This window comes from Oncorhynchus kisutch, linkage group LG4 (assembly GCF_002021735.2).
Source record: "Oncorhynchus kisutch isolate 150728-3 linkage group LG4, Okis_V2, whole genome shotgun sequence".
Lineage (NCBI taxonomy): Eukaryota > Metazoa > Chordata > Actinopteri > Salmoniformes > Salmonidae > Oncorhynchus > Oncorhynchus kisutch.
In genome coordinates, this window is record NC_034177.2 from 77,618,239 (window position 1) to 77,631,027 (window position 12,789).

A 12,789-nucleotide genomic window follows, 5' to 3' on the forward strand; every position below is an offset into this window, starting at 1 on the left:
ACATTTTACTATTTTAATTTGCCTATTTTATTGTCAATGACTTGGCTCAAACTAGTGGCAGTTAAAAAAGTCACCAGTTGGAAGAGTTGCAAATTAATGCCATTGTTGATTAGATACTTTTTTCAATATTTAGGCTATTTTCTCTTGAACCGTATGGTCCATCTACTAGCAACTCATGGACAATATGGACACAGACATAAAAATTGACCACTGAGTGGACAAAACATTAGGAACACCTGCTCTTTCCATGAGAGACTGACCAGGTGAAAGCTATGATCCTTTATTGATGTCACTCGTTAAATCCACGTCAGTCAGCGTAGATGAAGGGGAGGAGACAGGTTAAAGACAACAGACATGGATTGTGTGTGTGTGTGTGTGTGTGCCATTCAGAGGGTGAATGGGCAAGACAAAATATTTAAGTGCCTTTGAACGGGGCATGGTAGGTGCCAGGCATACCAGTTTGTCAAGAACTGCACTGTTGTTGGGTTTTTCAAGCTCAACAGTTTTCCGTGTGTATCAAGTATGGTTCACCACCCAAAGGACATCCAGCCAACTTGACACAACTGCGGGAAGCATTGAGTCAACATTGGCCAGCATCCCTGTGGAACACTTTCGACACCTTGTAGAGTCCATGCCCTGACGAATTGAAGCTGATCTGAGGTCAAAAGGGGTACAAACTCAATATTTGGAATGTTTTAAAAGTTATTTGAGTATAAATGACCCAAGTCACGATAGACTGCCATAGATTCAGTTACTTCAGTTACAAAAATTACTGAAGATTCTGGTAACTTTGGTAAATTACTGGTAGGTTTGCAACCTTACTCATAACCTCTCCATAGTATCCATATACACCATGACCTTGCCTTTACCGGGGCTGCTTTAAATATTTATTTAATATATTTAAATATTCTTTACCAGAGGGAGAGAGCAGTTAAGGTGTGGCTGGTTTTATAATGTTGAATCTGAGATATGACGAGGGAGTTATATCTATACAGTGTGTAAAAAAGCTACATATTATGTTACGAGAGATACTGCTGCACCGTTGATAGAACCCAGATAAGAGCAATAGGTGTTCCTCATATGACTACAAATACTCTTTCAAGTAGAAAAATATACACTGCATTCAGAAAGTATTCAGACCCATAAACAGAAGATACCTTATTTACCTAAATATTCAGACCCTTTGCTATGAGACTCAATTGAGCTCAGGTGCATCTGGATTCCATTGATAATCCTTGAGTTGTTTCTACAACTTAATTGGAGTCCCCCTGTGGTAAATTCAATTGATTGGACATGATTTGGAAAGGTATATGCCTGTCAATATAAGGTCCCACAGTTGGCAGTGCATGTCAGAGCAAAAACCAAGCCACGAGGTCGAAGGAATTGTCCGTAGAGCTCCGAGACAGGATTGTGTTTAGGCATCGATCTGAGGATGAGTACCAAAACATTTCTGCAGCATTGGAGATCCAAGAACACAGTGGCCTCAATCATTCTTAAATGGAAGAAGTTTATAACCATCAAGACCTCTTCCTAGATCTGGCTGCCCAGCCAAACTAAGCAATTGGGGGAGGGCCTTGGTCAGGGAGGTGACCAAGAACCTGATGGTCACTGACAGAGCTCCAGAGTTCCTCTGTGGAGATGGTTGTCCTTCTGGAAGGTTCTCCCATCTCTGCAGCACTCCACTAATCAGGCCTTTATGATAGAGTGGCCAGACGGAAGCCACTCCTCAGTAAAAGGCACACGACAGCCCGCTTGGAGTTTTCCAAAGGCCACCTAAAGGACTCTCAGGCCATGAGAAACAAGATCCTCTGGTCTGATGAATCCAAGATTGAAATCTTTGGCCTGAATGGCAAGCATCACATCTGGAGGACACCTAGCGCCATCCCTACAGTGAAGCATGGTGGTGGCAGCATCATGCTGTGGGGATGTTTTTCAGCAGCAGGGACTGGGAGATCAAGGGAATGATGAACGGAGCAATGTACAGAGGGATTTTTGATGAAGAGCGCTCAGGACCTCAGACTGGTGTGAAGGTTCACCTGCCAATACGACAACGACCCTAAACACACAGCCAAGACAACGAAAACGCGAGGCTCTAATTGCTGCTTCAAAGTACTGAGTAAAAGGGTCTGAATACTTATGTTAAAGTGATACCAGTTTTTCATTGTTAATACATTTGCAAACAGCTTTAGCATTATGGGGTACTGTGTGTAGATTGATGAGGAAAAAATACACTGCTCAAAAATAAAGGGAACACTTAAACACCACAATGTAACTCCAAGTCAATCACACTCCTGTGAAATCAAAACTGATTGACAATAAATTTCACATGCTGTTGTGCAAATGGAATAGACAACAGGTGGAAATTTTAGGCAATTAGCAAGACACCCCCAATAAAGGAGTGGTTCTACAGGTGGTGACCACAGACCACTTCTCAGTTCCTATGCTTCCTGCCTGATGTTTTGGTCACTTTTGAATGCTGGCGGTGCTTTCACTCTAGTGGTAGCATGAGACGGAGTCTACAATCCACACAAGTGGCTCAGGTAGTGCAGCTCATCCAGGATGGCACTTCAATGCAGGCTGTGGCAAGAAGGTTTGCGGTGTCTGTCAGCGTAGTGTCCAGAGCATGAAGGCGCTACCAGGAGACAGGCCAGTACATCAGGAGACGTGGAGGAGGCTGTAGGAGGGCAACAACCCAGCAGCAGGACCGCTACCTCCGCCTTTGTGCAAGGAGGAGCAGGAGGAGCACTGCCAGAGCCCTGCAAAATGACCTCCAGCAGGCCACAAATGTGCATGTGTCTGCTCAAACGGTCAGAAAGACTCCATGAGGGTGGTATGAGGGCCCGACGTCCACAGGTGGGGGTTGTGCTTACAGCCCAACACCGTGCAGGACCTTTGGCATTTGCCAGAGAACACCAAGATTGGCAAATTCGCCACTGGCGCCCTGTGCTCTTCACAGATGAAAGCAGGTTCACACTGAGCATGTGACAGTCTGCAGACGCCGTGGAGAAAGTTCTGCTGCCTGCAACATACTCCAGCATTACCGGTTTGGCGGTAGGTCAGTCATGGTGTGGGGTGGCATTTATTTGGCGCACAGCCCTCCATGTGCTCGCCAGGGGTAGCCTGACTGCCATTAGGTACCGAGATGAAATCCTCAGACCCCTTGTGAGACCATATGCTGGTGCGGTTGGCCCTGGGTTCCTCCTAATGCAAGACAATGCTAGACCTCATGTGGCTGGAGTGTGTCAGGAGTTCCTGCAAGAGGAAGGCATTGATGCTATGGACTAGCCCGCCCGTTCCCCAGACCTGAATCCAATTGAGCACATTCTTATTTAATAAGAATATTTCATTCAGATCTAGGACGTGTTACTTTAGTGTTCCCTTTATTTTTTTGAGCAGTGTATATATTGAATACATTTTAGAATAAGGCTGTAACATAGCAAAAAGTAGAAAAAGCGGTCTGAATACTTTCCAAATGCACTGTACGTGTGCCCTGAATTATTATTTATTTATTTTTAAATCAGTGAAGCATATTAGCTATGCATGGGCCGAATGTATGCATATAGGGTAGAATCATGGAGGAATCATTTGGAACAGCAATCCTAAAGTGAAATAATTTTGACAATAAGAAATTCAATTCTTAAGGTGAATTATTACTCTGTGTGACTGGGACATCAGTTTGACTGTCTAACGTACCAGTCTCTCCCCGGAGAGGACCTCCAGTAGTTTGATGAGCATACGTCCATCCCTCAGGTCCATATAGAGGTCAGTGATCCTGCAGGACATTCTGGCTAGGTGGGAGTTGACCCACTTGGTGAAGGTCTTCTTCTGCACCGCCTCGCGCTCATCTACAAGAAGGAGCAGATTGTGATCAAGGGGTTAGTTTCACTTCTGCGTTCTATCATATTAACCAGGTTATCACCTGGGGATATTTTACTCTCTGTCACACACAATCTAGATTACAAAGCTAAACACTCCAGGTGTGCGGCTAACAGAGTAGAACGTGAGGGTTTGCAGGCCTCTCGACAGAAACAGCATGTTCCTCTCCTTCTTCCTGTTTATGCCAGGTGTCCCCGGTTGTTTGACTGGCTGTGGGCCTTTGCTACCGTTAGTCTTTTGATGAAAACCTACACCAAGGTCGTCACTGTTCTTGGAATAATGGTGTAGCTTCCTATGTCTAAGAGGTACAAAGTAGCTAGTTTTCAGAGAAAGACGGACAAGTACTGTAAATATTAACATTTCACAGGCTAGGTAAGTGTTAAGTAAACATTTGTATTTATCGTTCCCATTAGCTGCTGTCAATGCACCAGCTACTCGTCCTTAGGGTCCAGCAAAATTAAGGCAGTTTAGACCATTTTAAAAACATTCCAATACATTCACAACACACCGTGTGCCCTCGGGCCCCTACTCTACCACATATCTACAGAACAAAATCAGTGTATGTTATCTTGTGTGTGCATGCATGCGTCTGTGCCCGTGTTTGTGTTGCTTCACAGTCCCTGCTGTTCCATGAGGTGTATTTATGTTTTTTTAAATCTAATTATACTGCTTGCATCCGTTACTTGATGTGGAATAGAATTCTATGTAGTATCGTGCACCTCCCATAGTCTGCTCTGGACTTGGGGACTGTGTAGACCTCTTGTTGCATGTCTTGTGGGATATGCATGTGTGTCTGAGCTGTGCGCCAGTAGTTCAAACAGACAGCTCCTTGCATTCAACATGTCAATACCTCTCATAAATACAAGCAGTGATGAAGTCAATCTCCCCTCCACTTTGAGGCAGGAGAGATTGACATGCATAGTATTAATATTAGCTCTGTGTACATCCAAGGGCCAGCCGTGATGTCCTGTTGAGCCAATTGCAATTTTCCTAACATACTTCAATATTTATTCATTTAGGCCATCTTTAAATAGCCAGTCTTGTTTGTGCAAACTAAATGTTGTTAGCATAGCTGGTGCTATTCTCACAGGATGACAATATCCTAACATATACTGAACAAAAATATAACAACATGCAACAATTTCAATGATTTTACATGTGGAAATCAGTCAATTGTAATAAATGTGTTCGGTCCTACAGATGGGGCTGTGCATTATCATATTGAAACATGGCACAATAATGGGCCTCAAGATCTCGTCAAGGTATCTGTACATTTAATTGCCATCGACAAAATGCAATTGTTTTCGTTGTCCGTAGCTTATGCCTGCCTATACCATAATCCCACTGCCACCATGGTGCACTCTGTCAATGTTATGAACATCAGCAAACCACTTGCCCACACAACGCCATAAAAGCGGTCAGCGGTTGTGAGGCTGGTTGGACGTACTGCCAAATTTACTAACATTGGAGGTGGCTCATGTAGGAGAAATTAACTTTAAATTATCTGGCAACAGTTTTAGTTGACATTCCTGCAGTCAGCATGCCAATTGCACACTCCCTCAAAACATCTGTGGCATTGTGTTGTGTGACAAAACTTAACGGCCTTATTGTCCCATGCACAAGGTGCACCTGTGTAATGATCATGCTGTTTGATCATGCTGTTTGATCAGCTTCTTGATATGAAACCCCAGTCAGGTGGATGGATTTTCTTGGCAAAGGAGAAATTCTCACTAACAAGGATGTAAACAAATTTGTGCCCAACATTTCAGAGAAATCTGCTTTTTGTGTATATATACATTTTATGGGATCTTTAATTTCAGCTCATGAAACATGGAACCAACACTACATGTTGCGTTTATATTTTTGTTCAGTGTAAATGGCAGAAAGTCTTCTGCACATATTGTAGGCTAAGTGACACAGCAAGATGGCGCCGACAGACATAGCAGCTTTGCTTTGTTAGATTACTTGTTAGATGGTCGGGAACTAGAAGCACAAGCATTTCACTACTCGCATTAACATCTGCTAACCATGCGTATGTGAACAATAAAATTTGATTTGCTTCTAGCTCCTAAACAGCTTTGCAGTATTTTCTTTTGTGCGTTTCATTTCTAAAATTATTCCAGAAAGTGTGTTTTATTACATACAGCCGGGAAAAAAAACGTTGATATCAGAGCGGCTGTAACTCACCAGCATTACGTCCAGGAATAAGACTTTCCCAAAGTGGATCTTTTGTTTGTACCACCCAGGGCAATTTAACTTATCCCAAAGGCTGCTCCAAGCCGCCGCCGGCGGAGAAGACGTATTCGGAGTGGACTTCTAGTCAGACTCAGGAGGCGTGCACACCATCCACCGCTTCCAAGTATATTACTTGCTAATGTTCAGTCTCTGGACAATAAAGTAGACAAGCTCAGGGCGAGGATCTCCTTCGATAGAGACATTAGGGACTAACATACTCGGTTTCACGGAATCGCGGCTCTCTCCGGATCTACTGACCCCGTCCAAACAGCCAGCTGGGTTCTCAGTGCATTGTGCAGACAGGAATAAAGAACTCTCCGGGAAGAAGAAAGGCGGGCTGTATATTTCATGATTAACTACATGGCGTGATTGAGATAGCGTACAGAAACTCAAGTCCTTTTGTTCACCCGACGTAGAATACCTCACTGCCGACAGTATTAGATCCTAAGGTAATTCTCTTTGGTTATAGTAACATCTGTATATATTCCCCGTTAAACTGATACCACAATGGCCCTCAAGGAACTACACTGGACTTTGTGCAAACTGGAAACCACATATCCTGATGCAAAATGTATTGTAGCTGGGGATTTTAACAAAGCAAATTTGAGGAAAACGCTACTAAAGTTCTACCAACACATTGACTGTAGTATTCGCACTGCTAAAACACTACCATTTCTACTCCAACTTCTGGGATGCCTACAAGGCCCACCCCTGCCCTCCCTTCGGCAAATCAGATCATGACTCCATTTTGCTCCTCCCTTCCTATAGGCAGAAACTCAAACAGGAAGTACCCGTGCTAAGGTCTATTCAACGCTGGTCTGACCAATCGAAATCCATGCTTCAAGATTGTTTTGATCATGCGGACTGGGATATTCCGGGTAGCCTCTAAGAATAACATCAATGTATACACTGACACGGTGTATATAAGAAACCGTGGATAGATAGCAGCATTCGCACAAAACTGAAAGAGCGAACCGCATTTAACCATGGCAAAGTGACTGGGATATGGTTGAATACAAATAGCATAGTTATTCCTCTCAAAGGCAATCAAACAGGCAAAACCTAAGTACCGAGACAAAGCGGAGTCGCAATTCAAAAGCTCAGACATGTAGCAGGGTCTACAGACAATCACGGATTACAAAGGGAAAACCAGCCACGTCGGATACCGACATCTTGCTCCCAGAAAAGCAAAACACCTTTTCCCGATTTGAGGATAATACAGCGCCACCGACGCGACTCGCTCCCAAGGACTGTGGGCTCTCGTTCTCCATGGCTGACGTGAGTAAGACATTTAAGCCCTCAAGGCTACCGGCCCGGACGGAATCCCTAGCCGCGTCGTCAGAGCATGTGCTGACCAGCTGTCTGGAGTGTTTACGGACATATTCAATCTCTCCTATCCCAGTCTGTTCCCACATGCTTCAAAATGTCCACCATTATTCCTCTACCCAAGAAAGCAAAGAACTGAACTAAATGACTATTGCCCCGTAGGTCATCAGGAAGTGCTTTGAGAGGTTAGTTAAGGATCATATAACCTCTACCTTACCCGACACCCTAGACCCACTTCAATTTGCATACCGCCCCAATCGATCCACAGACGATGCAATCGCCCTCGCACTGCCCTATCCCATCTGGACAAGAGGAATACCTATGTAAGAATGCTGTTCATTGACTACAGCTCAGCCTTCAATACCATAGTACCCTCATTAAACTCGGGGGCCTGGGTCTGAACCCTGGCCTGTGCAACTCTGTTTTGGACTTCCTGACGGGCCGACCTCCATGTGGTGAAGGTAGGAAACACCTCCACTTCGCCAATCCTCAACACATGGGCCTCACAGGGGTGTGTGCTTAGCCCCATCCTGTACTCCCTGATCACCCATGACTGCGTGGCCACGCATGCCTCCAACTCAAATCATCAAGTCTACAGACAGTTTTAGGCCTGATTACCAACAATGACTAGACAACCTGTAGGGAGGAGGTGAGGGCCCTGACGGAGTGGTGCCTGGAAAATAACCACGCCCTCAACGTCAACAAAACGAAGGAGATGATCGTGGACTTTGGGAAACAGCAGAGAGAGCACGCCCCTATCCACATTGACAGGAACGCAGTGGAGAAGGTGAAAAGCTTCAAGTTCCTTGGCATACACATCACCGACCATCTGAAATGGTCCACACACAGAGTGTGGTGAAGGAGCAACAGCATAGTCTCGTCAACCTCAGGAGGCTGAAGAAATTTGGCTTAGCTCTTAATTAAGACCCTCACAAATGTTTACAGTTGCACAATTAAGAGAATCCTGTCGGGCTGTATCCCCGCCTAATAAGGTAACTGCATCGTCCGCAACCGCAGGCATCTCCAGAGAGTGGTGCGCTTTGCCCAACGCATCACCTGGGGCACACTGCCTGCCCTCCAGGACACCTACAGTACCCAATGTCACAGGAAGGCCAAAGGACAACAAACACCCGAACCACGGCCTGTTCACCCCGCTACCATCCAGAAGGCGAGGTCAGTACAGGTGCATCACAGCTGGGACCGAGAGACAGAAGCTGTTTTTCAGTCTCAAGGCCATCACTGTTCAATAGCCATCACTAGCCGGCTACCACCTGGTTACTCAACCTTGCACTAGAGGCTGCTGCCCTATATACAAAGACCTGGAATCAGTGGCCACTTTAATAAATGTGTTCTTACTGCTTAGCTCATATGTATATACTGTATTTCAGTCAATGCCACATTACTCATCCTAATGTTTATACAGTACCAGTAAAACGTTTGGACACACCTACTCATTCAAGGGTTTCTTAATTTTAAACTATTTTCTACATTGTAGAATAACAGTTTAGACATCAAACATTATGAAATAACACCTACAAAATCATGTAGTAACCAAAAGTGTAAAATCAAAATACATTTTATATTTGAGATTCTTCAAAGTATCCATCCGTTGCCTTGACACCTTTACACACTTGGCATTCTCTCAACCAGCTTCACCTGGAATGCTTTTCCAACAGTCTTGAAGGAGTTCCAATATTTCCTGAGCACTTGTTGGCTGCTTTTCCTTCACTCTGCGATCCAACTTATCCCAAACGGGTTGAGGTCAGATGATTGTGGAGGCCAGGTCATCTACTGCAGCACTCCATCACCCTCCATCTTGGTCAAATAGCCCTTACAGCCTGGAGGTGTGTTGGGTCATTATCCTGTTCATAGTTTTAATGTCTTCACTATTATTCTACAATGTATAAAATAGTACAAATACTGAACACTGGAGTAGGTGTTTCAAAACTTGACTGGTACCGTATATTTCTTAACTCCATTCTTTTACTGGATTTGTCTGTATTGTTAGATACTACTGTACAGTTGGAGCGAGGAACACAAGCATTGCGCTACACCCGCAAGAACATCTGCTAAATATGTGTATGTGACCAATAAAATGTGATTTGATTTCACATATACACACACGCTGGTCTAATGCGAGCTAGCTATGCCTCATACTGTAGGCCTACTGTACATGCCATTTTCTGTTAGCTGGTCATGTTCTCACAGGGTTGTTCTAATTTAGTGTTCCCATGCAGGACGGGTGGTCTAGCTTCTCACCCTACTGCAGAGCCCATAAACATCAGTCACTGGGCCAAGAGAACCAGCCACACCGGTCAGCCCATACCTGCTGCATCACACACACACACACACACACACACACAGCTTCGCAGGCTATTCCTCATATGAACTCAAAGCCTGTTGCCATGGAAATCTGGCTTTGAGAGGAAGTTTCACAACCTCCCTCCATCAGGGTGGGTCTCCTTCTCGCAGACTAAGAAACGACACCCGTTAACAATGTGCACGAATGCACTCTCCCCTCCAGCTCCAGGCCAGCCATTAGCTCAGAGGACGTTGTGACATCACAGCGTGACCAGACTGCTAATAAAGCAGCAGCAGACTGTGATAGCATGTAGGTTAAACCCTGGTGCCAAACAGCTCCATCTAGGCTACGTCTTCACAGGACTGTCCAACGGCCTGACAGCCTGGTCCCAGAGATAATACAGTAGATAGAGCCGCAGGTCCTCGTGGCTTTCATGAGTCGCAGTGCCCAGCGAGCAGTGCAGAGGCAGAGAGACAGAGGGAGCAGTGTGTCCCGTTGTGGAGGCCCAGTCAGAGGCAGGGAGACAGAGGGAGCTGTGTGGGGCCAGTCAGAGCAGCAGAGACAATGCAGCCAGTGTTCTCCACCATGACATGCAAAGCAGGATCTGACTGAATCAGGCCTTTTCACCGACTGGGCTAACGAGCTAACTAACATTCAGCTCCTTCACTGGGACACTATGCTGCATGGTTAGATCATGGCTGTGTGTGGTGAGGCTGGTTAACCCAGAACTAAAGGCTTGCATAATTGGGTCAGACGCTCAGTTAAGTTCTGGGACCATACATGTTAACAGAAGACATTTAAATCTAGTCAGTTTCACAACTGAATGCATTCAACTGACATTTGTCTTCCACATTTAACCCAACCCCTCTGAATCAGAGATAACCGAGGAGCTGCCTTAAAATCGACCAAAGGTCCCGAAATTCAAAAGATACTACACACTGCGAAATTGTCCAAATAACCAGTGACGACAAAGCCAAGCACCACAACGCTGCTGAACTCCATTTGTACTGTGACAGATCTACAGTACAATTTATGTAGTCTGTTTACAAGAGATTAGGCTATTCATAGGCTTAGCGGAGTTTCCAACAACCGGATGCAGCCGGTTCAGGGATACAGCTAATTCAACTTAGCTTCCTTTTCTGCTGAAAACCGGATGTGGGAACTCTGCTCAGGATTTTTCTTTTACGCCTGCTATGTTATGTTTGGCTAGTGATGACTTTGTGAATCAGGAAAAATGCTTTGGAAATCAGGAAGAGGCTAGATAAGCTTAGCATCACATAATATTCCAAATAAAAGTTTCAAGGACCAGAATCAAAGGTAACTTTAATAACAAAACAAAGTAAAATAGTTCATTCACATTACACATTTTGCTGTGTGTCACATGACCCTGTGTGCCGGGCAAGGTTGTAATAACACATTGACACAATCAGCTGCAGTACAAAAGGGCATAAATCTGAAGCTGAGATGGAGAATATGGGTGGAGCTAGACATGTCGAGTGTCTGTAAACAGGGTTTCCTGCAGGGCAGAGCATCTGGACCAGAACAGAACACAGGAAGGGGAAACCGTCGCTCAACAGATGTACATATATACATGTACGGTTGCACATGCTCAGGCACACACACACAAGCTCAAGTGTGCGCACAAACAAGCACAAGAACTCCTCATCTCAACCTGCAGCGGAGCTCTGGCCCTGCAGAGTACAAACCGTAATCCCCGCCCACAATCACAACAAGCAGTCACAGACCACAATCACAGACCCACAAACCACAGGTCTACCAAACTATCAGGACTGCTGACCAGACAAATCTGTGGACAACCACTCTGTACGGCATCCTGATCATAGAACTGTGTGCGCAATGTCAACTACTTACATTAAATCTACTGAAAAATACCCAAAAAAGGTGACATGCTAAGTCCTATTAGTATGCCAAGACTAGTTTTATTGCATTTGACTGTTGACAGGCAGTGGGGGGGGAGAAGAGAAGACAATGATTAATGTAGTGGCAACAGTGAATAGCCTGGAATCCGACTAGATGTAACATAGTAAATGAAAATCCAGGACACTAATTAGTTGATCATTTACATTTGTTATGGTTACATAAGGCAGAAGGTTACTGAAGGCAAAACAGGGTCATTGGGTGGGCGCCACAAAGCTAACTTTAACCACAAAGCTAACGTTAGCAAATTGCAATTCGTAACATATCGTCCGAATTGCAATTCGTAACATATCGTCCGAATTGCAATTCGTAACATATCATCCAAATTGTAATTCGTAACATATCATCCAAATTGTAATACATCATACGAAATGGATGATGAACATCCACAAATTAATACATAGCATACCATACTAATTTGAGGGTCCCGAATTTGTCTGTTACACCTACCCCTGAGTCCAGGTTGAAATTAATATAGGGGAAACACTGAATAGCAAGAGCAATGCAAAGTCAAACTATCAGGCCTGGAAGCAGGGGTCTACATTTTAAAAAATGCTGTTGCTCCCAACTTTAGAAAGTTAGGTGCACCACATGAAGTTTAGGAGCACCAGAAAATAAGATGTTTTGAATTTATTAAGATGCAGCCTATATTGTGCCTATATGAATTCTAGAAACTTTTGAAGCACATGTGCTGTAACACTGTAAAGACAGTTTATTATAAAAGCAAACATCTGGATATTACCAGTGATCGAAATTACAAAGCCAGTTGTGGAATATTAGGTTTCTACATTGTGTAAAAGCAGCCAGCTGAGCTAGCAAATGAGGTAATGTGACTGAACAAAGTGTAAACAAAACACTTGTTTCTCAAGGGCAAGTAGTTTTAGAACCGCCCATGTGGTTAATGAATGTAAAATGTGGTCCCAGCGACCACTATAGGAAGATACAAATGTTGTGCCAATAATAAATAGGTCACATCTTTTAATCTGGTTGGTCTAGAAGCAAGCCGTTTGGCTGTAGTAATGGTGCAACCATGAAGCTAACGAATCTGAACACGCTTGTTTCTCAAGGGCACTCGAAAACAACGGTACAGCAAAGCCTTATCACACAGTGCT

General features: G+C 44.4%; 1 protein-coding gene across 2 annotated transcripts in view; it reads right to left on the bottom strand.

The window, feature by feature from the left end:
• Positions 1–12,789, bottom strand: part of LOC109890026 (spectrin beta chain, non-erythrocytic 1-like) — a 129,451-nt gene that overhangs the window by 56,470 nt on the left and 60,192 nt on the right. For both annotated transcript variants that reach the window (XM_020481984.2, XM_020481985.2), the window contains one exon: positions 3,694–3,845. In XM_020481984.2, the coding sequence (XP_020337573.1) occupies positions 3,694–3,845 (152 nt within the window). The remainder of the gene's footprint in view (positions 1–3,693; positions 3,846–12,789) is intronic.